Here is a 21,710-nt window from a genome sequence, read left to right on the forward strand (position 1 = left end):
GAAGACTGAGAAAACAGAGTATAAATCAAGCAACCAGCCAAGCACAGGATGTTACTGTATCAGATCTAACACGATAAAAAGAAAGACATTGTCATTCTATAGCTTGAATTCCAGAATCAACTTTTTATACGTTACTCTATCAGGTTTAAGGCCTATATTCAACATTTCATCATGAAGTTTCATAGCATTTCTCATTTCCTTTGCACGGCACAGCCCACGGATTACAATTACAAAACTTGCACTATTCACTAACTTGAGTTCTTTCATATAGGCAGAAAATGGAATTGATTCTTCAATCCTTCCATCTTCAAATAAACCATCAAGGAGTGTATTATACGATGTTACATCCAAACCTGCTCGCATTTTCTTCAACCTATCATGCAATGCAACAGCTTTATCAATCTGTTTGCTGGAGCAATAGTGCTTAACTAAGGAGCAACAAGGTAATGCATCTGGCAATAAACCTTTCTCTAGAACCACATTCAAAAGCTCCTCTGCTTCTCTCCATTTCTGTTCATTACATAGCAACAAGATAAATTTAGACAAAGTAGATGCATTAGGACTAAAACCTCTCTTCATCATGTCCTTCAGTATTCCATATCCTTCCTCAGATTGATATTCCCCACAAAGAAAATCTGCAAATGCATGATAAGCACTATCATTTATTGTGATACCTCTTTCAGATGTTACTCGGTATAAACCAATAGCTTCCTCTGCTCTTCCATGTTTACAAAGAACACTTAGCATACACCCATAAGTAGCATCCTTCAATCCAATCTTCTCATCACAAGCTCCTTTGAAAAACATTGTTGCAGCATTCACCCTTCCCAAATGACAAAGCTTTTGGATAATTGAATTACATTCAGATAAAGGAGGCTTAGGAAGCAGCTCTTTCTGTACCATTATTGACATTATTCTCTCAATTACTTCAACTTCTCTACATTTGCAAGCTCCATCAAGTATGGAGCTACAGGTACTGAAACTAGGGTCAAATTTTCTATCACACATTTCATTCAGGCGATAAAATGCACCTTCAAAATCCCCACTTCTACTATAATAATCAATAACAGCATTATACATAAATGAACTGTAAATGCCCATGTCCAACAATTTAACGATTTTCACAAATTTCTTATCTTTACAAAGAATATGAACAACCAACGACCAAGTAAACTTATTGGGCAAAACCCCAAGTCGAATCATGGCGCTATAAAAACACCAAGCTAATTTTGTCTCTTCTTCTCTTTCAAAATTACCAAGGAGTGCATTACAGGCATTAACTGAAGGAGTAAATCCAATAAATCTCAATTTTCTATAAACCTCCAAACCACCCATAGACGAACTCTGATGCGAATAACATTCAAGGACAAAGTTGAACACATCAGACTGATAATTTTTACCTCTACAAGCTTGAAACATACTCTCCGCAAGTACACTTGCAGGATGGACTTGAACCAGAGAATCCAACATGTTCTTTGCAGGTTGGACAAGATCCGAACCGACACAAACTTGGATGACATGGCATTGAGATTTGAGGTCTGGCTTGAATTTAAGATGGGAAATAGCCCAATTGAAGAATTCGAGGGAGATTTGAGGTTGGATTTGGGTTTTATGGAGGATTTGGAGGAAAACATAAGAGGTTAGCTTAGAGGAGAGATTGAGGTTCTCAAGGAATGGGATCCAGTTTTTTCTTTCTAGGAGAATTGAAGAGATTTGAGATACCAATTGGTTTTGCTTGATTGTGGTTCTCCAACTGATTCCAAAAGAAGTTGCAGTAGAAAATCTTTTGTTAAGGAGCATTTGATGGCCGGCGCGTATCGCCCAGATTTGCAATGGAGAATAGAGGAAGGTAATCAGATTTTGCAGGCGATTGGTAAATGATGTCATTCGGATTGTATAAACATTGGGTTTACATTTTCCTAAAGTTGGGCTGTTCCCGGAGGCAGGGGTCCAGTGACTGAAAACATTGGGCCAAAAAAAGAAAAATTATGACAGCTGTGGGATTTGAACCCACGCCCTTTCGGACCAGAGCCTAAATCTGGCGCCTTAGACCACTCGGCCAAACTGTCATCGGCATGTCGAAGGACTGAATTTATCTATAATATAGATTTAATTCTTATCAGCACGTTGAATAGAGATATATTCAATTTATGATTCCAAGTTATATTTTCCTTTATAACATCTTAATTAAACTAAAATAATCTTTCCTTCACTCATAGCAATCTATAAAACAATCACAAAACAGTCAATTTTCTTAGCCTCAAAAATCACATTAATGCAAATTGTGTAAGGCTTATTTATCATTAGGCACCTGGATCAAGTTGCCCACATGGGCTGTCTTGAGATAAACTTGAGCTATGGAAGAGCATTTTGTCACTGTAAATCAAATAACCTTGTTTCTTGGCCAATGCGATTAGCATGCTTTTTATGTTTGTTCCCAAGAAAGTAAACTCTGCTTCCCAGTAAAAATTTCCTTCCCCCCCTTTCTTTAGTGCTCTTAATCATAGTTTCTTTTGCTTTTGACCATAGTTAAGCTAAAGTAATCCTTCGTTTGAAAGCCTGTTTCTTTTTGCTCCTAGTGACCAGTGAATGGCTGTTGGCCATTGAGCAATTTAATTTAATTCAAAGCATAGAATATGCTGCATTGCAAATTCCAGTTGTCCAATCTAAGAACTTTCTGATTATTGCATGAAACATCAAAATCAATCCCTCTTCTCACACACAAACTAACATGTGGACTCTGGACAGTGGACCCCATAAAACCATTTTCATTCTCCTAAAACCCCATTGGAGGCAGCCTGGCTTTGCCCTCATTCCTCACTGCACCATTTTATCAAATTTCCAAAATACCCATGTGGATTTCAATCCTAATAATTCTTTTATATTGTAGTGATCGCATCTATAACGGGTAAAATTGTACATGCGATCATAACCGAATAATTGATCAACAATTGACAATTCCAACTTGGTTTCCATTTCTACCCTTGATTTCAGACACTCCATTTTCAAATACTCATCATTTATTGCTCATAGTCTTCGGACAGGGATCCAAAAGCTCTTCTCGAGGCAGAAATGGAGAGAAGGGTTTATCCAATGGCAGCTCTTCTCTTCATTGCAGCTCTAATGGCTGCTTCTCATATATCATCTGAAGCAGCTATCTCTAAAGGATCTTTTGAAGACAATTTCAGTATCATGTGGTCAGAGGAGCATTTCAAAACATCTGAAGATGGGCAGATCTGGTACCTCTCCTTGGACAAAGAAACAGGTATATATATATCCAACTTGCTTCATTTTCAAGATTTGTTTTTTTTATATAGAAGAATATTATCTAAACTTATATTTCTTGAATAGGTTGTGGGTTTCAAACAAAACAGAGGTACAGATTTGGATGGTTTAGTATGAAGTTGAAACTGGTTGGAGGTGACTCAGCTGGTGTAGTGACAGCTTATTATGTGAGTCTTTATTGCTGAATCTTGATAATAAGAAAATTAAGAAAGTTTAAAATTATATGCTCATTGTACAAAAAATTATTGCAGATGTGCACAGAGAATGGAGCAGGACCAACAAGAGATGAGTTAGATTTTGAGTTCTTGGGTAACAGAACTGGACAACCCTACTTAATCCAGACTAATGTGTACAAAAATGGGACCGGTGGCCGTGAAATGAGGCACATGCTTTGGTTCGACCCGACTGAAGAGTTCCACTCCTACTCAATCCTATGGAACGATCACCAAATTGTGTAAGCTTCTGATCAATTTCGAATATATTATGTTAATGCAACTGGAGATCTTGAATGTTCCCATTGAATGGCAGGTTCTTTGTAGATAAAGTTCCAGTAAGAGTGCACAAGAACAATGGAGAACCAAACAACTTCTTTCCAAATGAGAAGCCAATGTACCTATTCTCTAGCATTTGGAATGCAGATGACTGGGCAACAAGAGGTGGGCTAGAGAAGACAGACTGGAAAAAAGCTCCATTTGTTTCATCCTATAAGGACTTTAGCGTCGATGGTTGTCAATGGGAAGATCCATACCCTGCTTGTGTATCTACTACAACCAAGAATTGGTGGGATCAATATGATGCTTGGCATCTTTCTGATTCACAAAAAAATGACTATGCTTGGGTGCAGAGAAACCTCGTCATCTATGATTATTGTAAAGACAATGAGAGATATCCTGAACTTCCTGTGGAGTGCTCTTTGAGTCCATGGGATTGATAATCGACATTGGAAGAGATAGATCCTTCTGTTTTTTTTTATACTATTTTTATTCTTTTTTATATATATTTTGAGACAGACTTTAAAATTTGTAATTTTTGTCCCATCTTTTGATTTGCATTATTGGATTTTAATTTAATTGATTCAATTATTTAAGTGAAATTTTGTATTATTTGCCATTTCTGTATTTTATAAATGGGCTTATTAGCAGTTTAGCTCCGCGTCATGAGCAGAGTTGTCTCGCACTCTGAACAATATTAAAATTTATAGGTTACTATAAAGATAGTATGAAATAATTTCGAAAATTTCAAAAATTTTCCTCGATTTTTGTATCATAAAATTGTTAAATCATATTTCTTGAAAACAATAGACAATATTTATTCTCTGTGATTGTCTTTTTGAATATTTATATAAACTTTTAGAGGGGAAAAGTTGAGTTTCCAAAAATTTAGAGGGATAAAAATAAATAATTAAAAAAATAAATATAATATTATAAGGAAAAAATTGAATTTTGAAAACTTTGGACGCGATTACCCAAACAACATTGTAAATTAACCTATATATAATATCTTATGAATAAAAAAAATCTTTATACACTAAAATCATAATTCGTTTAAGGTAATTACGTAAAATGATGAACCAATAATAAATAAGTAATTACAAAAACTATTGAAAAAGTATAACTAATAAATAAATATATAATCACAGGTTTGAAATTAAAAAAATGAATATTAAAAGGATATTACGGAATTTATATGATTCATTTATAATTCTCATATACAATTGTCTTTTTAGAGTAGATATTTTGTCTATATTAATCATATTGCGAATATTAAAAAGTAATTATTGATTTTTTTTTTAATTTTACTCTTTTATATATGAAACACTATAATTATTTTTAAGAAGGATAATTTAATTTTATGATGAGGTATCAAAAAAAAATTATTAATTTAATATACAGTTGCTTATGATTTTAGAAAAATTAGTTACTTTCTTAATTACGGAGAGTTTAAAACGTAGAAATTTTTGGCAGGGATAGCTTTTCATGGCTATTGTCGGTTTAGCATTCCAGGCCCACCGACCCTGAGGGCTGCAACGGAATTGTCTTTTTGCGCGAGGATAGTTTAGTAAATTACCGGTCTAAATAAAAGGTTGAAAAATCGTATTTAGATTTGTCAATTGACCGGGCATCTCAATTTTCCGATTCACTGTAGTTTCAATTAGGGCTTTGATTTTGACAGAGGAGGAACAATGGTTTGCGAGAAGTGTAAGTTTCTCAGTCATTCAGTCTATTCTTTTCAGCTTAAATAGTTAGTGATTATCTTGTGAATTTTATGTTGGATTATAATTATGGAAGGAATAATTTTTATTTAGGTGAAAAAAAGTTATCGAAGGTGATTGTACCAGATAAGTGGAAGGAAGGAGCCAGCAACACCACTGAAGGCGGTGGCCGTAAAATCAATGAGAACAAACTCCTCTCTAAGAAGAAAAGGTTCGATCTTTACAAAAAATTTTGGAGATAATCTTTTGTTTATACGGTGATCGGCTTTTTTCTTTTTTATCAATTGGTTCGTTTCTCTCTTGTGCCTTTGCAAATAGATAGTAAATTTTCGAGGTTCTTACTTATATTGCACGTTTCCCATTCTGCGTTTTTTTTTTTTTCAATTTAGCAGTTGCTTGGTTATTGATTGGCATCTGGGCATGGGTCTATTCAATTATGAGTTATATGGTATTATCATTCTCTGTGAATAGTTTTGTTTAATGGGTTTTGGAGATTACATCTACTGTCTAGACTGTGAGAAGAAAAAGATCACGCCTGTACAACAATGTACGTAGTAGTCAATCATTCATATGTCATATCCCCGTCTACCTGAAATTTGAGTGTTCTTTCATTAATATTGTGCAATTTTAGTTTAACCGATATTTATAGTATGTTGCTATGCTTATGTTTGGAGGCCAAAGTTGTAGGAATTATAGGTTTTTTCAGTTACAATATGGTTTAAACTGTAATAGAGCAATAAAATTTACAGTAGTTTTGGTGTAGGGAAACTAAGACTGGTTTACTGAAACTAATAATATATTATGACTGTAAATGGGGGTTAGGATTTAAGAGCCAGAAATGATGCTATTTTTCATCTTAAAATCCATGCATTGATAGGGAGCTACAAGATGTAGTTATGGAAATATGAGAGCATCTGAACAATGCAGGTATGCTAAGTGTACAAACTACTTATTCCTTTTTAATTTCTTGGAATTAGGCCTTGAAGCCTTAGCTTCTCTATGTTGTCAATGTAGTTACCATGGATTCTTGGGCAGGTCATTTTATTAACGTTGTTAGCATTTTCATGATAATAAGTTTTTTTATTGTTAGTCTTAAGAGTGCGATTCTCGTTTTTTGAAATCTATCTTGCTTGTAGATGGACCCCTTATGGAAATACCAAGTGCACCATTTGCAAGCAGCAAGTACACCAAGATGCCAAGTACTGTCACACTTGTGCTTATACCAAAGGTGACATAAAATGATGTACTGATTATTTTCCAAATATGACATATTCAGCATGTTTAACTCTCTTCAACAAATTCTGACATTGTTATATAAATTTTTCAGGGGTTTGTGCAATGTGTGGTAAGCAAGTACTTGACACGAAGCTTTACAAACAAAGCAATGTATAATTCAAAGCAAGTGCTATTTAGTATCGACGTGTAGACTCCTGACTCTCTAGGGCTCAGTTGATCCCTATCATGAACTTGCAAATTATGAAAATGATGCTGTAAAGATCACCAACATTCATGTTTTATACTACCATGGTTGCCTGGTTTCTTTTTACTGATTAATGAAATATGGTAGTGAGAACTTTTCTGTAATCTCTCTTTGTGCTTTCTATAGTTTATTAAATGCTTGTTAAGGCAGAATGTGCGTTTTCCTTCTGTTGATACAGTAAGCACTTGCAGCTTTGTGCGCGTTTGAATGGATTTTTATTTTTTTTCCCCCTTGTTTCCTTCATTCCTTAGAAGTTGAAGTTCGGGTTCAATCACCAATTTATAAATGGTGAAATTTGCTTTCCCTGTTTCGGATAAGAGCGAAATTTATATCAACAGCAGAGGATGTTGAGATGGCGTAATACGACCAGTTGTTATTTATCGCTGTACCTTCTATTAGTCTTCATCTGCGCGAAAATGACAGTGCTCCACGAGGCGATAATGATACTCGTTTTAAATAAACTTAAAAGCAAAATCCCAAAAACAAAAAATATTTTGGATAAGAACAAGTTAGATCCTATCCACATGAAGCTAGCCAAGAACCATCAAAAGATACCCGATCTCTATAGCATAGACAATCTGAGTAGTGTACAGCAAAACACAGTACGGGGGCATATTCACAATGGACGCCTCCTTTTCTTTTGTCGGTTTCCCTACTGGAGAATTGAAACGGACACCGATACACTTGATCTAAAACGCAACATTAAAGTTTAGAAATCACCAAACAGAATCACATAGAAAAAACAACACACTTTGCTTTGCATCATAAAAACACAGTAGAGTTACAGGAACAAAATTTGTAAATCAAATGGTTCCTTGAGACAAACAGAAGCAGAACATGCAGGCTAGCTAGCCATTGTCAGCTCCAAAACTTGTATTTTCTGTTGTAATTTCATTGACTAGTTGAATATCTGGAGTTCCAGTATTTCTCGATCTCCTCTGCTGTTCTTCCAGGAATCCTCCCAGCAATTAGAGACCATCTAACAAACAATTATTAGTCGTCGTAAGATAATCTAAAAAGAAAAGAAAGAAAGAAAGAAAAAGCAAGAAACTGGAAAGCAACCTCTCTCCAACCAAATTATACATCCTAATTACTAGTGCTTCTTCATCCTCAGAAAATTCGGCCTTCGATGTTTGAGTTCTTTCCTCTGAACCAAACAAATGAAAGAATAGTGAGGCATAGAAGAAACATACTTTTTTCTTAACGAAAAGGTAAATTAATTTGATGATGGATTACCTTGAGAGTATACACAAGTCTCATCAGAAGAAGAATGTTCAGAATCAGCCATATGTGACTTATGTAGAAATGGAGTAAAAAAAGAGCGGCTCTGCAAGTTGGCAATGGGAACTAGATTATGATTTATGTATGAGCCAATTGGTGTAGCTTAATGTATTTATATTAACGGGGTTTGGGCAGCACAGTTTTTTGGGTAAAAAAAGAAAAGATAGCATCTTTTTGTACAGTATAAAAGAATGTACAGTGCTAAGGAAGCGAAGAATGTTAGTTGTACAAGAAGGCTACAATCTGGCAGGTTTGATAGGTAGTCCAGTTTACCAACTACTCATGTGAGAAGTTATTTTACCTTTGACCTTACGAGGATCGGCCAAAATTAAGAGATGCAAAAGCTAGGAAGAGCAGAAAGAAAAATTAAAAAAAAAAAAAAAAAAAAAAAAATCCCTAGAATGAGTAACCGTAGATTAAATTAGTGGCTGGTGTTTAATTCTCAACTTATCTGTACTATGGTCTCTTAAAACCTATCTTTTAGTTAAAATCAAACTTTTTCCTTCTCCTTTTGAGTAGATAACTTGTACTCTAGGAAAGTAAGAATTGAAGACCTAACAACCCTTGTACTTCAAAGATTTTCTATATTTATCTAAAAAATTATGGACTGTGATGCAGGGTAATATTGAAGTAAAACTGTCATAACATTAAGGATTTCAGATTTTCAACTCTCAATAGTTTTACTGTTCAAATAAAGATACTTTCTTTTAATCCAATTGAGAAGATAAACTTCTTAGAAATCTGTTAATTGTTCTATTATTTGTTTGTAGATGTTCAATCATAAGTTCAAATACAACTAGAAATAAAATATTTTAGAAACAAACTAAAGCATGAGATACATCTTTTATGGTCGTCTTGGCCTAGCTTATTCAAGGCTTTGCTGGTAAGATTTTGTTTTCCTTTTATGTACAAAAAAGAGAGAGACAGAAAAAAAGAAAAAGGAAAAAAGAGGAATAGGGTTTTCTGCAACTATTCTTAACCGCAGTTTCTTGCATTCAATTAGGAGGTAAAATGTCCTCCCTTGATTTGCTGAAGCTGTGATGGGAGACTATCAAATCATTATATTGCACTGTCAAACCTTAAATTCTGGCCCTTAATGTCTTCAAACAAGCTATCCAGTCATCAATACTGCCCCACTTCACTATATAAGATTCGTAAATGAATTCTTCAATAAGATTTATATTTAAAAAACAGAAAGAATGATCAATAGGACAGAAGAATGGAATGGAATATATGCAAAAATTACTGTCATGAAAAGGGTAAACGAGCAAATAGTATAGCTTGCTGCTGCGTGCGTAAATATCAAATTTAGCTTCTTATTTGTTACTGCCTTGAAAGTTTGTAGCTGAAAAATCCATTTACGGCCGCGGCATCAGTGTCAGTAGTCATTCTAGGATGTAAATTTGAGTATGGACAAAAGAGGCTGGTCCTTGTTCAAATGTCGTTTTGTATATAATTTTGGAGCATGACGAATCACATATTTAATTATTGCTGGCCACTAACTTTTGTCTGCATTGATAATTTGAAGTCTATCAGGTGATCGTTAACCGGCCAATATTCAATTTAATCCTACTCATATTGTCAAAATCAACTTGAAGAGTGGCTTGAATACAAAAATAATTGTGTTCTGCAATGTGAAGTTCATGGAAAAACTTATAGAAAGGAAAGCTATAAAAATGAAACGAGATTATACTCTCGTTCAATTTAATCCTACTCATATTGTCAAAATCAGCTTGAGGAGTGGCTTGAATACAAAAATAATTGTGTTCTACAACGTGAAATTCATGGAAAAACACTTATAGAAAGGAAAGCTATAAACCTGAAACGAGATTATACTCTTATTCAATTTAATCCTACTCATATTGTCAAAATCAGCTTGAGGAGTGGCTTGAATACAAAAATAATTGTGTTCTACAACGTGAAATTCATGGAAAAACACTTATAGAAAGGAAAGCTATAAACCTAAAACGAGATTATACTCTTATTCAATTTAATCCTACTCATATTGTCAAAATCAGCTTGAGGAGTGGCTTGAAGACAAAAATAATTTTGTGTTCTACAACGTGAAATTTATAGAAAAACACTTATGGAAAGTTACAAATTTGAAACGAGGATTATACTTTTATTCAATTTAATCCTACTCATATTGTCAAAATCAGCTTGAGGAGGGGCTTGAATACAAAAATAATTTTGTGTTCTACAACGTGAAATTCATGGAAAAACACTTATAGAAAGGAAAGCTATAAACCTGAAAGAAGATTATACTCTTATTCATTTTGGGTATAGGAACCCTCTTGAGATTTTTTTGTTTTTCGAGATATAAAGCACAATAAGCCAAAAGCATGGAAGAGACCGGAATGGATGAGTAAAGCCATTACATATTGGAGTGATTTCATAACTAATCAAACACTTACACATCTGATATAGTTGAGTATAAAGACAAAAAAATGATTCCAAAAAATAATCATACAACACAAACTGCAAGAGTTACTTCACATTAAGGATGTTGAAGAGTTCAGATGTATCATAAAGATTCAAAATATAGCAGCAATAACCACATAAGATCAATTTTGCAGGTGCTTCTGCTTAGAATCCATGAATCTTGATGTGCTCTTTCTTCACTATGCGTGCCTGCTTGCAATTCATGTAGCACTTTTGAGAAATCCCACAAACTAAAAGTTCGAAAAACAAATAATATGAAGTAGAAAATAACCACCTGAACAAGGAAAGTTGAAACATTTTTTCTTTGATCACCTTGAAGCTGAATAACCTGTGATAATTACAACATTTTATAACAATCGAACGTATCAATTCACAAATATAAGAAGAAAAGGAGGAATTTGCCATATCAGAAAATAGTGCAGCAAATGAGCACCTGTCCCAACTCTGGATCCTGGACCACAGTGCCATTGCAGCAAAACTCTTTCTTAAGGTCCTTGAGAATCATATTATAGCTGAATTCCTTCTTCAAACCCTGAACAGTTGTCAGGCTTTTCCTACCATTTCGCTGCTGTACGCGTATATGCACGTATTCCTTGGCTCCAGCACCTGAATCTGCAGCATTTGCCTCGGCCAATGGATCTGAATAAACGACAGTCAGTTTTTTTTTTTTTTTTTGGCAAAAGATGTAAATAGATGTTCATTTCATGTAGATAACTTATTCTTATTGCTAACAGGGTTATCTTGACCTTAAATTGAAAGTTAACTCTTATTGTACTGTTATTTTCATTGTTGTGTAATGTTTTACATCTTCTTCTGGTAAAAGTCATGATAGCAATTTTAGCTCCAAAATGCTAGTTTTTCATTGAACAACTGAATAGTAGATGAAGAAAGGACATACCAAAGGCAGTTGGAATTTGGATGTCGCGTTCAGACATGAACCTTAGTTCTGATCAATTGAATGGTACTGACAAATATTTCCTCTTCTTCCAAGATTCAAATACACTCGGTTACAGCTGCAATAAGCGACCAGAATTGATCAAACAAAATATAGAACACGAAAGTAGAGTCACTGCGACAATATAATTCAGAAACTCAACATCCCCAAATATTCTGGAGAGAAAAGACACAGAGGATGATTGTAATCCTGATGTAAAATGGAAAAACAATACCGCATATCATGGCCATCTTCTTTTACAGTAATAGCATAAAACACGAACAATTATCCAAGTTGTTAAGAAACAAAATAATTTGTTCACTTCCTTTCCACACGATCCCGAGGTCACCAAAGAGGGATTGACTTTCTGTGGAAAATGGAACACAATACCACCAAAAAAGACAAGAAAAAGATTGCTAAAAATGGGGTTACCTTCGCATTTTCCCCTGTATGACAAGGGTTTTTGTGTAAGTTTTTGCATATCTAACACAAGAAGAAATTGATTGAAATTTTCATTTTCCTGAATTTCAACAAACCTATCCATCCAATGACACATTCAATACATAAACATTCTATACAACCAATTGACATTCTAAACTCAAATCAAGATCATAAAATAGAGAATCATATTACAGAACAACATTAATGCTGATAGGAATTCATGGTGACAATAAGAAGATGATGAAAGAATATATACACACACACACATACAAATAAGGGATTGAAAATTACAAATATTAAGAAGAAGAAAATACCTGATCTTTGTTTAAAGAGAGGAAGGATAAGATTGGAGAGAAATTCTGTGAGAAGGAAATAAAAATATAAGAATAAAATAGAAACGCGAATGGTCATGTCGTCTGTTTTTACAGTAGAGACCAGAGAGAACTTCTCTTCACCACAAACACGTCCAGCCTACCTAATTCCCATTAGGATTTTCTTAAATCCAGCTACCTTAATTTCCGTTTCGAATGGCCTTTTTTTAGAGTAGACAGATACTCAAATGGGTTGGCAATAACATACATGAACATTTATCTAAACAGATACTATCTTAAATTTTTGATGTCTAAGAAAAAATTTTTCTTTGAACTCAAGTGATCAGTATGTTTAGTTACCTAATCATTGCATATGAGACTTCAAGATCTGTGTGGAAAATTGGTATTCGAGTTATACAAATGCAATAACTAAAAATTATGCATACTGGTTGCAGGAAACAAGCAGTAACACAATTCTCGACAAAATAAATACACAAAAAATTATTAAATTTTATATTTTTATTGAATTAAAGCAAACATAACATCCACAGAAGGCCGTAACAGGCCAATCAGAAAGGAAACAGAATACAACGATGATAGAGAAGCCCATTAGACTCTCTAAGAAAATACATTCAGATGAAAGCATGAAAACAATTAAGGAAAGCAATTCCCCCCTTCAGAATCCACCACGCAGACGCAGGACAAGGTGAAGGGTTGATTCTTTCTGGATATTGTAGTCGGCCAGAGTCCTTCCGTCCTCCAACTGCTTCCCAGCAAAGATCAGCCTTTGCTGATCTGGAGGAATCCCTTCCTTATCCTGGATTTTCGCCTTCACATTATCGATTGTATCACTGCTCTCCACTTCCAGAGTGATAGTCTTCCCTGTCAGGGTCTTGACGAAGATTTGCATTCCACCACGAAGCCTGAGCACAAGGTGGAGAGTGGATTCCTTCTGAATATTGTAATCGGCCAAAGTTCGGCCATCTTCCAGTTGCTTACCGGCGAAGATCAGCCTCTGCTGGTCTGGTGGGATGCCCTCCTTGTCTTGAATTTTTGCCTTCACGTTATCAATAGTGTCACTGCTCTCAACCTCCAGGGTGATGGTCTTTCCAGTCAAGGTCTTGACGAAAATCTGCATCCCTCCACGGAGACGGAGCACAAGGTGAAGGGTAGACTCCTTCTGAATGTTATAATCGGCCAAGGTACGCCCGTCCTCTAGTTGTTTTCCGGCGAAGATCAGCCTCTGCTGGTCTGGTGGGATGCCCTCCTTGTCTTGAATTTTTGCCTTCACGTTGTCAATAGTGTCGCTGCTCTCAACCTCGAGGGTGATGGTCTTCCCAGTCAAGGTCTTAACGAAAATCTGCATCCCTCCACGGAGGCGGAGCACGAGGTGAAGGGTGGACTCCTTCTGAATGTTGTAATCGGCCAAGGTACGACCGTCCTCTAGCTGTTTTCCGGCGAAGATCAGCCTCTGCTGATCTGGGGGAATTCCTTCCTTATCCTGAATCTTTGCCTTGACATTATCGATGGTGTCGCTACTTTCAACCTCCAGAGTAATAGTCTTTCCAGTCAAGGTCTTGACGAAGATCTGCATGCCTCCACGGAGACGGAGGACGAGGTGAAGGGTGGACTCCTTCTGGATATTGTAATCGGCCAAAGTACGGCCATCTTCGAGCTGTTTCCCGGCAAAGATAAGACGCTGCTGGTCTGGCGGGATACCTTCTTTGTCTTGGATTTTGGCTTTGACGTTGTCGATGGTGTCGCTGCTCTCTACCTCGAGAGTGATAGTCTTGCCGGTGAGGGTCTTAACGAAGATCTGCATCTGTATAACAATGAAGCAGCAAACTTTATTTAGCAAACCAGAAATAATAAAACCCTAAAAATACATGTAAAGACAAAAGAGAGTAAGACGAAAGAAGAGATAGAGAAGCCTTAGTTTTACCTTGAATAGGTTATGATTGCTTCCTCTGAAACTTCACAAGAAAAGAGATTGTAACGATAGTGAAGAGGAAGGGGAAGTTAGGGGTCTAATTTATAGAAATAGATAGCCGATTTCGTCACGGCAATGGAGAAATCTAGGCAATGGGTTTTTGACACGTATACGGATGACATGTCGTGCCCAGTTGAAAAGTTAAATGATAGAGTCAAGTTGCCGTTTGGAATCCGATATTAACAAGGTTTACGTGACCGCTTCCTTGTTCGTTGCTTCGGGACCGTTTTGTTGACGGTGTCCAAAGTCGACGGAGTTAGCAAGTAGTACCGGCTAACTTAAACTTATTGGTGGGTCCTACATGGGGGTTGGTTGGTGACCTGTCGCTCTCAACTTGTGGTTTTTGTATTTGGAAAACGTTGGGTTGGAATCTAATCATTCATTTATCAGTTAGGTAGCGACCGTGGAAAGCCAATCGTAGCAATATAGGCCTGGGCATTTTTCATTTGATGGTTGGACCTTGAAATTGTTCATTCAATGGGCCTTTATGATAGCTCCAATGCAATCTTCCGTAAAAATTTGTAAGGTGTAGAATAGAAAAGGAACCAGTTTTGAAGATTTTCTCTTGCTTTTCCGGTTCCGGTTCTGTGAGAAACAGTGGCGTTTCTTTTTAGTTAGAGATGAAGAAGTCGCCATTGCCAGTGCAAAACATGTACAGCAGTGTGAAGAAGATAACCGAAAAGGAAGCGTTTGTGAGGCTTTTGAGATGGCATTTTGCTTATTCTGATTCTAAAGTCAAGCAATTGAGACTTTGTCAGGTACTCTAAATAACACTATTTCAGAGAGCTGGAATGAATTACTAATACTTTTTTTTTTTTTTTTGATTGATAACTGTTTGTGAAAGGGAGAAATTGCTTTTAATGGATGCCAATTGGAGTAGGGATGATCATTTGTTATCAGATTGCTGCAGTTGGAAAAACCTGGGAGTGTGCTTGGTTTTAGGTAATGCTTATCACATGGTAGACTTTCATTTCAACTATATATCAGTATAGTCCAATTTACATTTCATATACAGTTTCTTTTCTGTATCCAAATCTTCCCCTTCATTTTTTTTTTTAAATTATCAGTTAAGTAAAAGAAAAATTTTCTGAGCTAGAATCTTTCCAAGTATGTCCTGGAATTAACTGAGTTAATTGACTTGGGTATGGTTTAATTCTATCATGTTTCATGTACTTCTGGGGCTGGCCTTATGCAATTTCGTTTTTTGAAATAACGATCACAAGTAATAAAAGTTGAAGAAATCAATTTATTGACTCTGATAAAAGCTTCTGGTATGATTCCAGACTATAAAGAACAAAAGATCAACTTAAATATCCCTAGCTCTTTTATTATACTCTTATTATATGATAAACTTTATTATATGATAAACTAACATAAATCTACTCAACTCCACCACCAACTGCATGGATTACAGTTTCTTCTTTAATGTCATAAATATCCAGATAAGCACGATCCTGGAGAAAAGTTCTAGGCATATCGCCACTCATTAGCTTAATTTTTGTACTGTCGAGTGCATATTCAGTTTGAAGTTTCTGCTTCAATGCTGCAACTTTCATCATGGTATGGACTTCTACTTTGTATATGCGTTTAAATCCAAGAATTTGAACCACAAATTTCACATACGCATAAACAGTATGCCTAACAGAAATAATTGAGATATCTTCATCATTTTGCAACTCTCTATCATCGTAACGCAGCACCAGCTTCTCCACGGGAATATAAATCAGGCTTGCAACTCTGTTCTTGAGTTTCGAAACCTTTTCTTCATCCCAAATCATCACACCAAATCTCAGAGATTTATACTCAATCTGCACACGCCTAATCTGCACACACCAATAAGCTCACATTACATACAAATGTCAAAAAAATCAGATTGAATAATTTGTAAAACATACACAATTTGCTTCAAAAATACATACAACACGAAGAATGATATCAGAATCAGATGTAATTCCATAATCTTCAACTTTTTTTTCATTTTCCAGCAGGGTACTATTGCAGAATAGCTGTTGGTCGTCCACTGCAAATTTAAGGTACTTCTCGTCCCGAATTTCTTCTTTGATGTTTTGAATGGTTGGGTTCTCGGGAAGAACCAGAGGGTACTTGTATAAATGATAGGTAATCCAGACCAACATTTTGAATAGAGAAATTTCAGATATTGAGCTGCAGAGAAAAACATCTGTTCAACTCCTATATCTTCTTTGATTTTAAATTGTGTCATCATGAACTGAGGATGATATAGTTTGCAATGTACTCTGAATGTTTATTTTGGTCATAGTAGAAAATACGTGAATTGCTTCTGTGCAAAATATTCATTTATCTGTTCCACCAACAGAACACATAATTTTACAGGTGCATAAGATCGACATGAAATTTAACTGTGTACGTAGCTTTAGTAATAAATAAATTGCTATAGTTTCGCAAGATTAAAAGTAAATAAATGAAGGAAGGAGAATAAGAAAATTCTTTCACTGAAATATATCCTGTCAAATTCAAATTTTGCTTTACCTCTTCTAAATATTTTTAAAAATATCAGCATTACTATACAGACACATTCGCCATAGCATCAGGAACTGAATTTGCCTGATAAATCTTTAAAAACTAATATTAATATTAATCTACAAATGGGTCTTCTTGTAGGATGATAAAAATTTTTTTTTCCCCTTTATTTTCCTTTATTCAAATAGCCTCTCCAAATTAATATATGTATGTAATATATGGGATGAATTAATGAAGTCAATCGACTTCGATTTCTACTTCTGGGGCTGGCCTTATGCAATTTCTTTTTTTTTTTAAAAAAAAAAAAAAAAAAAAAAAAAAAAAAAAAAAAACAATCACAAGTAATAAAAGTTGAAGAAATCAATTTATTGAGTCCGATAAAAGCTTCTGGTATGATTACAGACCATATGTTAGTTACAGACTATATGATAAACTAACATAAATTTACTTAAGCTCCACTAACAGTTGCATGGATTATAGTTCCATCTTTAATGTCATAAGCATTCAGATAAGCACAATCATCGAGAAAAGTTCTAGACACATCGCCAAGTTGTAGAGTAATTTTTGTACAGTTGAGTGCATATTGAGTCTGAAGTTTCTGCTTCAATTCTGCAACTTTCATCATGTTATGGACTTCTAAGGTATATATGCGTTTAAATCCAAAAATTTGAACGACAAATTTCACAGTCACAAAAACAGTATTCCCAACAGAAATAATTGAGATATCTTCATCATTTTGCAACTCTTTATTATCGTAATGCAGCAACAGCTTCGCCGCACGAATACGAATCAGGGCTGCAACTATGTTCTTGAGTTTCGAAACTGTATCGTCATCCCAAGTCATCACACTAAATCTCTGAGAGTTATAATCAATCTGCACGCCCCTAATCTGCACACACCAATAAGCTCATATTACATACAAATGCCAGAAAAATCAGATTGAATAATTTGTAAAACATATATAATTGGTTGCAAAACTACATACAACACGAAGAAGGATATCAGAATCAGATGTAATTCCATAATCTTCAACTTTCTTTTCATTTTCCAGCATGGTACTATTGCAGAATAGTTGTTGGTCCTTCACTGCAAATTTAAGGTACTTCTCATCTCGAATTTCTTCTTTGATGTTTTGAATGGTTGGATTCTCTGGAAGAACCAGAGGATACTTATACAAATGATAGGTAATCCAGACCAACATTTTGAATAGAGAAATTTCAGATTATGAGCTGCAGAAAAAAACATCTGTTCAACTCATATATCTTCTTTGATTTTAAATTGTGTCATCATGAACTGAGAATGATATAGTTTTCAATGTAATCAGAATGTTTATTTTCGTCTAGTAGAAATTATGTGAATTGCTTCTGTGCATAAAAACGACATGAAATTGACTGGGTAACATTAACAGGCAGGTTTAGTAATAACATCAGAAAGTCCAAAGCTTAAACACATAACTGAGCCCATTGAAAACCCAATCATATCACCAGACCAAGCCCATATGCATTATTTACCCAACTTAAAAACTAGGACCTGTTGTTTCATCAAGAATCAAAGTTGTTATCTTGCTAAACTTGAAGCCAACAAGCTGTAGGTTCACAGGATTCAAAAAATCAAAGCAAGAAGATGAATAAGAAAATTCTTTCACTGAAATATATCCTGTCAAGTAAGCACCTGGAGGAAAGAATACAGTTTGTATTGATATTCTGTTGGTAAAATATTGGATATTCATTTCCTATGTAACAATGTTGGTCAGCAATATAGCCAGTCCTTGAAGCAATGTCAAATACCCTAAAATATGAATTTTGATGTCATAAATAGGTGGACATGATTATTTTGATTAGTGAAATTTCAGATATCCATTGCTGAATTTGGTTTTAAAATGTTTGTTCATGGATTGAGGATGATATATTTACCGTGAATCTGACATGGTTTGAAGGTGAATTCTTCAATGATTTTAAAAATAAAGGGTACCTCAATATTTATTAATGAACTAATAAGTAATAACTAACAAGTAACGGTAGGTTTAATGCTAAAAGAATAGAACTAACATAAATCTACTTAAGCTCCACCACCAATTGCATGAAGAACAGTTCCATCTTTTTCAATGTCATAAGCATCCAAAGAAGCACGATCGTCAAGAAAAGTTTTCGACGTATCGCCAAGAACCAGTTTCAGTTTTGTGTCATCAAGAGCATACTGACTATGAAGTTTCTGCTTCAATTCTGCAACTCTCATCATCTTATGGACTGTTAAACTGTATATGCGTTTTAGTCCATAAATCTGAACTCCAAATTTCATAACAGCAAAAACAGTATCCCCAGCGGTGAGAGTCGAGATTTTTTCGTCATTTTGCAACTCTTTATCGTTGTAAAGCAGCTCCAGCCTCTCCAATGGAATACTGGTCACGCGTGCAACTCTGGTTTTGAGTTCCAAAACCCTTTCATCATCCCAATTCATCACATTAAACGTCATTAAGTTATAATCAATCTGCACACGCCTAATCTGCACACACCAAGAAGCTCATATCAGATTGAATATCCTAATGAAGAAATTTGATTCAAATGCAAATCTAAAACGTATAATGGGGTAAAAGACTACGTACAACACGAAGAAAGATGAGAGAATCAGATGTAATTCCATAATCTTCAACTCTTTTTCCATTTTCCAGCAGGATTCTATTGCAGAATAGCTGTTGGTCCTCCACTGCAAATTTAAGGTACTTCTCGTCTCTAATTTCTTCTTTGACGTTTTGAATAGTTGGATTCTCTGGAATAACCAGAGGATACGTATATGAGTGGTAGGTTATCCAGATCAGCATTTTAAATTTCAGATTTTAGAAAAGAGAAATTTCAGATTTTGGAAAAACATTTGTTGTACTGCTATATGTATCTATATGACTGTATCTATCTATATCTATATAAATATATAATTTGATCATTTTCTATCTTTATTTGGTTTTAAAATTTAATATCATTAATATTAATATTATTTTAAAACTATGATTACTCTTATCCGTTTCTTAACTAACTGTTTAATAATCAACTAAATTAATAATATCATAATATTATTTTAAATAATGAAATATTTTTTTAATACTTAATAAAATTAAAATTAATAGTTCTGTCAAAAAAAAAAAGAAATTAAAATTAATAGCATTGTTTAATGACATCATTAGTAGTTTTTCAAAGTAATGAAAATTTAAATTTTTTCTTTTCAATATTTAGTAAATTTTAGTTATTAAATTTTTCAATGTTTATCCTTAATTAACCAGGATTTACACTAAAACAAGAAGATAATACGCCAAAAAAAGTACTTATCTCCGTACTGTTAAATAAATTATAAATTTCTAAAATCAATTAATATACACAAGTAAGAATTTAGAAATGAAATAAATAAATAAGAGAAAAACAGTAAATCAAAGCTGTTATTATTTCCTAAATTGCTAACCTAAACCCTATGTACAAGCTATAGTTTAGCAAGATTAAAAAAAATAATAATAAAGGAAGAAGAAGGATAAGAAGATTCTTTCACTGAAATATCTCCTATCAAATTCAAATTTGCTTTACCTCTTCTAAATATATTTTTAAAAACACATTCGCCATAGAATCAGGAGCTGATTTGCCTGATAAATCTTAACAACCTACTGTTAATATCAATCTACAAATGGGTCTTCTTGTAGGAACATAAGAACATGTTTATTAAGCTCTGCTATCATTTCAGAAACTAAGTTAACTATTGTTTATTGCAACAACTGAACAAGCATAGTTATAAATTCTTTATTGAAATAAGCAAACATGCATAACTTTTATTTTGCTCATATTATATGATAAAACCAACATAAATCTACTTAAGATCCACCATCACGTGCATAGATTAAGGTTTCAGCTCGATCAATTCCACAATCCTTCAAAGTTGCATGATCATCAAGAGAATTTCCCGACTCGAGTAGCAGTGTCAGGTTTGTATCGTCAAGACCATGTTGTCTAAGTTTCTGCTTCACCTCTGCAATTGTCATCATCGCATGGACTGTTACGTGATAACTGCATCTTAATCTTAATTCCATAACTTTAATCCGATATAAGATAACGGCAGAAACAGTATCCTGAACCGGAATAGTTGAGATGTTTCGGTAATCTTGCAACTCTGTATCATTGTGAATGAGCACCACAGTCTCCGGTGGAGTACGAAGCATGCTTGCAACTCTGCTTCTGAGTTCAAAAACCAATTCGTGGGACGGAATCGCCACACGAAACATTCCGGTCTCATATTTAAGATTCACATTCCTAATCTGCATACACCAAGAAGCTCATATTACATACACATAATATATATCAGAAAAATCAGATGAGAAAATTTGCATGTGATTATCTAAAACATATAATTGGCTACAAGACTACGCACAACAATAAGCTGGATTTCAGAACTAGATCCAATTCCATAATTTGCAGCTTTTTCATTATCTTTCAGCAGGGTACCATTGTAGAATAGCTGTTGGTTCTCTTCTGGAATTTTAAGGTGCATGTTGTCCCTAATCTTTTCTTTGATGTTTTTAATAGTTGGATCTACAGGAAGAACCACAGGATATTTATATGGCCCGCGGCAAATCCAGACCGAGTACATTTTGATTAGAGAAACTTCAGATTCTGAACTATTATATGCTTTGAACTACATCTGTTGAACTGCTATTTTAAATTGTGTCATCATGAACTAAGGATGATATATTGTTTGAATGTAATTTTAATGTTTAGTTTTGGTCTGGTAGAAAATACGTAAATTGTTGTCATGCAAATATTGCATTATTTGTTTTCTGTGCTATGAAACACCAAATTTTGTTG

At 34.6% G+C, this 21,710-nt stretch overlaps 10 protein-coding genes, 1 long non-coding RNA gene and 1 other non-coding gene across 12 annotated transcripts; 3 read left to right on the plus strand and 9 right to left on the minus strand.

Annotated features, from left to right (window-relative positions):
- Positions 1-66: 66 nt before the first annotated feature.
- LOC105649380 (Tetratricopeptide repeat (TPR)-like superfamily protein) lies at positions 67-1,950 on the minus strand. The gene has a single exon (XM_012236011.4). It carries the CDS (start codon positions 1,885-1,887, stop codon positions 97-99), a length of 1,791 nt encoding a protein of 596 aa, XP_012091401.2. The 5' UTR covers positions 1,888-1,950; the 3' UTR covers positions 67-96.
- Positions 1,951-1,989: 39 nt separating this feature from the next.
- Positions 1,990-2,069, minus strand: TRNAL-UAG (transfer RNA leucine (anticodon UAG)). The gene has a single exon. It is a non-coding gene; the product is annotated as a tRNA-Leu (tRNA).
- A 725-nt stretch (positions 2,070-2,794) lies between these two features.
- Positions 2,795-4,378, plus strand: XTH8 (xyloglucan endotransglucosylase/hydrolase 8). The gene is made up of 4 exons (XM_012236012.4): positions 2,795-3,265; positions 3,352-3,452; positions 3,537-3,739; positions 3,814-4,378. The coding sequence occupies exons 1-4, from the start codon at positions 3,073-3,075 to the stop codon at positions 4,214-4,216; spliced, it is 900 nt and encodes a 299-aa protein (XP_012091402.1). The 5' UTR covers positions 2,795-3,072; the 3' UTR covers positions 4,217-4,378.
- Positions 4,379-5,327: 949 nt separating this feature from the next.
- On the plus strand, positions 5,328-7,204 carry LOC105649382 (postsynaptic protein-like protein). The gene is made up of 4 exons (XM_012236013.4): positions 5,328-5,483; positions 5,591-5,708; positions 6,634-6,725; positions 6,825-7,204. Exons 1-4 carry the CDS (start codon positions 5,468-5,470, stop codon positions 6,887-6,889), a joined length of 291 nt encoding a protein of 96 aa, XP_012091403.1. The 5' UTR covers positions 5,328-5,467; the 3' UTR covers positions 6,890-7,204.
- A 312-nt stretch (positions 7,205-7,516) lies between these two features.
- LOC105649384 (MYB-like transcription factor ETC1) lies at positions 7,517-8,372 on the minus strand. The gene is made up of 3 exons (XM_012236014.4): positions 8,214-8,372; positions 8,040-8,124; positions 7,517-7,956 (listed from the first exon to the last, which is right to left on the minus strand). Exons 1-3 carry the CDS (start codon positions 8,263-8,265, stop codon positions 7,869-7,871), a joined length of 225 nt encoding a protein of 74 aa, XP_012091404.1. The 5' UTR covers positions 8,266-8,372; the 3' UTR covers positions 7,517-7,868.
- Positions 8,373-10,616: 2,244 nt separating this feature from the next.
- Positions 10,617-12,588, minus strand: LOC105649385 (protein translation factor SUI1 homolog). The gene is made up of 5 exons (XM_012236015.4): positions 12,390-12,588; positions 11,599-11,713; positions 11,134-11,339; positions 10,975-11,028; positions 10,617-10,889 (listed from the first exon to the last, which is right to left on the minus strand). Exons 2-5 carry the CDS (start codon positions 11,633-11,635, stop codon positions 10,845-10,847), a joined length of 342 nt encoding a protein of 113 aa, XP_012091405.1. The 5' UTR covers positions 11,636-11,713; positions 12,390-12,588; the 3' UTR covers positions 10,617-10,844.
- A 299-nt stretch (positions 12,589-12,887) lies between these two features.
- On the minus strand, positions 12,888-14,476 carry LOC105649386 (polyubiquitin). Its single transcript, XM_089716471.1, has 2 exons — positions 14,329-14,476; positions 12,888-14,208 (listed from the first exon to the last, which is right to left on the minus strand). Exon 2 carries the CDS (start codon positions 14,206-14,208, stop codon positions 13,063-13,065), a length of 1,146 nt encoding a protein of 381 aa, XP_089572597.1. The 5' UTR covers positions 14,329-14,476; the 3' UTR covers positions 12,888-13,062.
- A 146-nt stretch (positions 14,477-14,622) lies between these two features.
- LOC119371091 (uncharacterized) lies at positions 14,623-16,685 on the plus strand. Its single transcript, XR_005178655.2, has 2 exons — positions 14,623-15,318; positions 16,362-16,685. It is a non-coding gene; the product is annotated as an uncharacterized LOC119371091 (long non-coding RNA).
- On the minus strand, positions 15,678-16,511 carry LOC110011039 (hypothetical protein). Its single transcript, XM_020685359.3, has 2 exons — positions 16,296-16,511; positions 15,678-16,199 (listed from the first exon to the last, which is right to left on the minus strand). Exons 1-2 carry the CDS (start codon positions 16,509-16,511, stop codon positions 15,756-15,758), a joined length of 660 nt encoding a protein of 219 aa, XP_020541018.1. The 3' UTR covers positions 15,678-15,755.
- A 532-nt stretch (positions 16,686-17,217) lies between the features above and the next one.
- LOC110011062 (uncharacterized) lies at positions 17,218-18,228 on the minus strand. Its single transcript, XM_020685476.3, has 2 exons — positions 17,861-18,228; positions 17,218-17,764 (listed from the first exon to the last, which is right to left on the minus strand). The coding sequence occupies exons 1-2, from the start codon at positions 18,074-18,076 to the stop codon at positions 17,324-17,326; spliced, it is 657 nt and encodes a 218-aa protein (XP_020541135.1). The 5' UTR covers positions 18,077-18,228; the 3' UTR covers positions 17,218-17,323.
- A 599-nt stretch (positions 18,229-18,827) lies between these two features.
- Positions 18,828-19,765, minus strand: LOC110011061 (polyubiquitin 9-like). The gene is made up of 2 exons (XM_020685475.3): positions 19,478-19,765; positions 18,828-19,377 (listed from the first exon to the last, which is right to left on the minus strand). Exons 1-2 carry the CDS (start codon positions 19,691-19,693, stop codon positions 18,934-18,936), a joined length of 660 nt encoding a protein of 219 aa, XP_020541134.1. The 5' UTR covers positions 19,694-19,765; the 3' UTR covers positions 18,828-18,933.
- A 648-nt stretch (positions 19,766-20,413) lies between these two features.
- On the minus strand, positions 20,414-21,665 carry LOC110011060 (polyubiquitin). The gene is made up of 2 exons (XM_020685474.3): positions 21,277-21,665; positions 20,414-21,163 (listed from the first exon to the last, which is right to left on the minus strand). The coding sequence occupies exons 1-2, from the start codon at positions 21,493-21,495 to the stop codon at positions 20,723-20,725; spliced, it is 660 nt and encodes a 219-aa protein (XP_020541133.1). The 5' UTR covers positions 21,496-21,665; the 3' UTR covers positions 20,414-20,722.
- Between the last annotated feature and the right edge of the window lie 45 nt (positions 21,666-21,710).

Source organism: Jatropha curcas, chromosome 11 (genome assembly GCF_041381405.1).
Source record: "Jatropha curcas cultivar XTBG-Jc1 chromosome 11, XTBG_Jcur_1.0, whole genome shotgun sequence".
NCBI lineage: Eukaryota > Viridiplantae > Streptophyta > Magnoliopsida > Malpighiales > Euphorbiaceae > Jatropha > Jatropha curcas.

Coding starts and splice junctions, on each gene's coding strand:
- LOC105649380 (XM_012236011.4), bottom strand. CDS start 1,887: ATGACATCATTTACCAATCGCCTGCAAAATCTGATTACCTTCCTCTAT.
- XTH8 (XM_012236012.4), top strand. CDS start 3,073: ATGGAGAGAAGGGTTTATCCAATGGCAGCTCTTCTCTTCATTGCAGCT. Junction 3,453..3,536: donor GTGTAGTGACAGCTTATTAT/GTGAGTCTTTAT, acceptor AAATTATTGCAG/ATGTGCACAGAGAATGGAGC. Junction 3,740..3,813: donor TGGAACGATCACCAAATTGT/GTAAGCTTCTGA, acceptor ATTGAATGGCAG/GTTCTTTGTAGATAAAGTTC.
- LOC105649382 (XM_012236013.4), top strand. Junction 5,709..6,633: donor CTCCTCTCTAAGAAGAAAAG/GTTCGATCTTTA, acceptor TCTTGCTTGTAG/ATGGACCCCTTATGGAAATA. Junction 6,726..6,824: donor CACTTGTGCTTATACCAAAG/GTGACATAAAAT, acceptor TAAATTTTTCAG/GGGTTTGTGCAATGTGTGGT.
- LOC105649384 (XM_012236014.4), bottom strand. CDS start 8,265: ATGGCTGATTCTGAACATTCTTCTTCTGATGAGACTTGTGTATACTCT. Junction 8,125..8,213: donor GACTTGTGTATACTCTCAAG/GTAATCCATCAT, acceptor TGTTTGGTTCAG/AGGAAAGAACTCAAACATCG. Junction 7,957..8,039: donor TATAATTTGGTTGGAGAGAG/GTTGCTTTCCAG, acceptor ATTGTTTGTTAG/ATGGTCTCTAATTGCTGGGA.
- LOC105649385 (XM_012236015.4), bottom strand. CDS start 11,635: ATGTCTGAACGCGACATCCAAATTCCAACTGCCTTTG. Junction 11,029..11,133: donor AGGATCCAGAGTTGGGACAG/GTGCTCATTTGC, acceptor TAATTATCACAG/GTTATTCAGCTTCAAGGTGA. Junction 10,890..10,974: donor TTTCAACTTTCCTTGTTCAG/GTGGTTATTTTC, acceptor AATTGCAAGCAG/GCACGCATAGTGAAGAAAGA.
- LOC105649386 (XM_089716471.1), bottom strand. CDS start 14,208: ATGCAGATCTTCGTTAAGACCCTCACCGGCAAGACTATCACTCTCGAG.
- LOC110011039 (XM_020685359.3), bottom strand. CDS start 16,511: ATGTTGGTCTGGATTACCTATCATTTATACAAGTACCCTCTGGTTCTT. Junction 16,200..16,295: donor CTGATATCATTCTTCGTGTT/GTATGTATTTTT, acceptor TGGTGTGTGCAG/ATTAGGCGTGTGCAGATTGA.
- LOC110011062 (XM_020685476.3), bottom strand. CDS start 18,076: ATGTTGGTCTGGATTACCTATCATTTGTATAAGTATCCTCTGGTTCTT. Junction 17,765..17,860: donor CTGATATCCTTCTTCGTGTT/GTATGTAGTTTT, acceptor TGGTGTGTGCAG/ATTAGGGGCGTGCAGATTGA.
- LOC110011061 (XM_020685475.3), bottom strand. CDS start 19,693: ATGCTGATCTGGATAACCTACCACTCATATACGTATCCTCTGGTTATT. Junction 19,378..19,477: donor CTCTCATCTTTCTTCGTGTT/GTACGTAGTCTT, acceptor TGGTGTGTGCAG/ATTAGGCGTGTGCAGATTGA.
- LOC110011060 (XM_020685474.3), bottom strand. CDS start 21,495: ATGTACTCGGTCTGGATTTGCCGCGGGCCATATAAATATCCTGTGGTT. Junction 21,164..21,276: donor CTGAAATCCAGCTTATTGTT/GTGCGTAGTCTT, acceptor TGGTGTATGCAG/ATTAGGAATGTGAATCTTAA.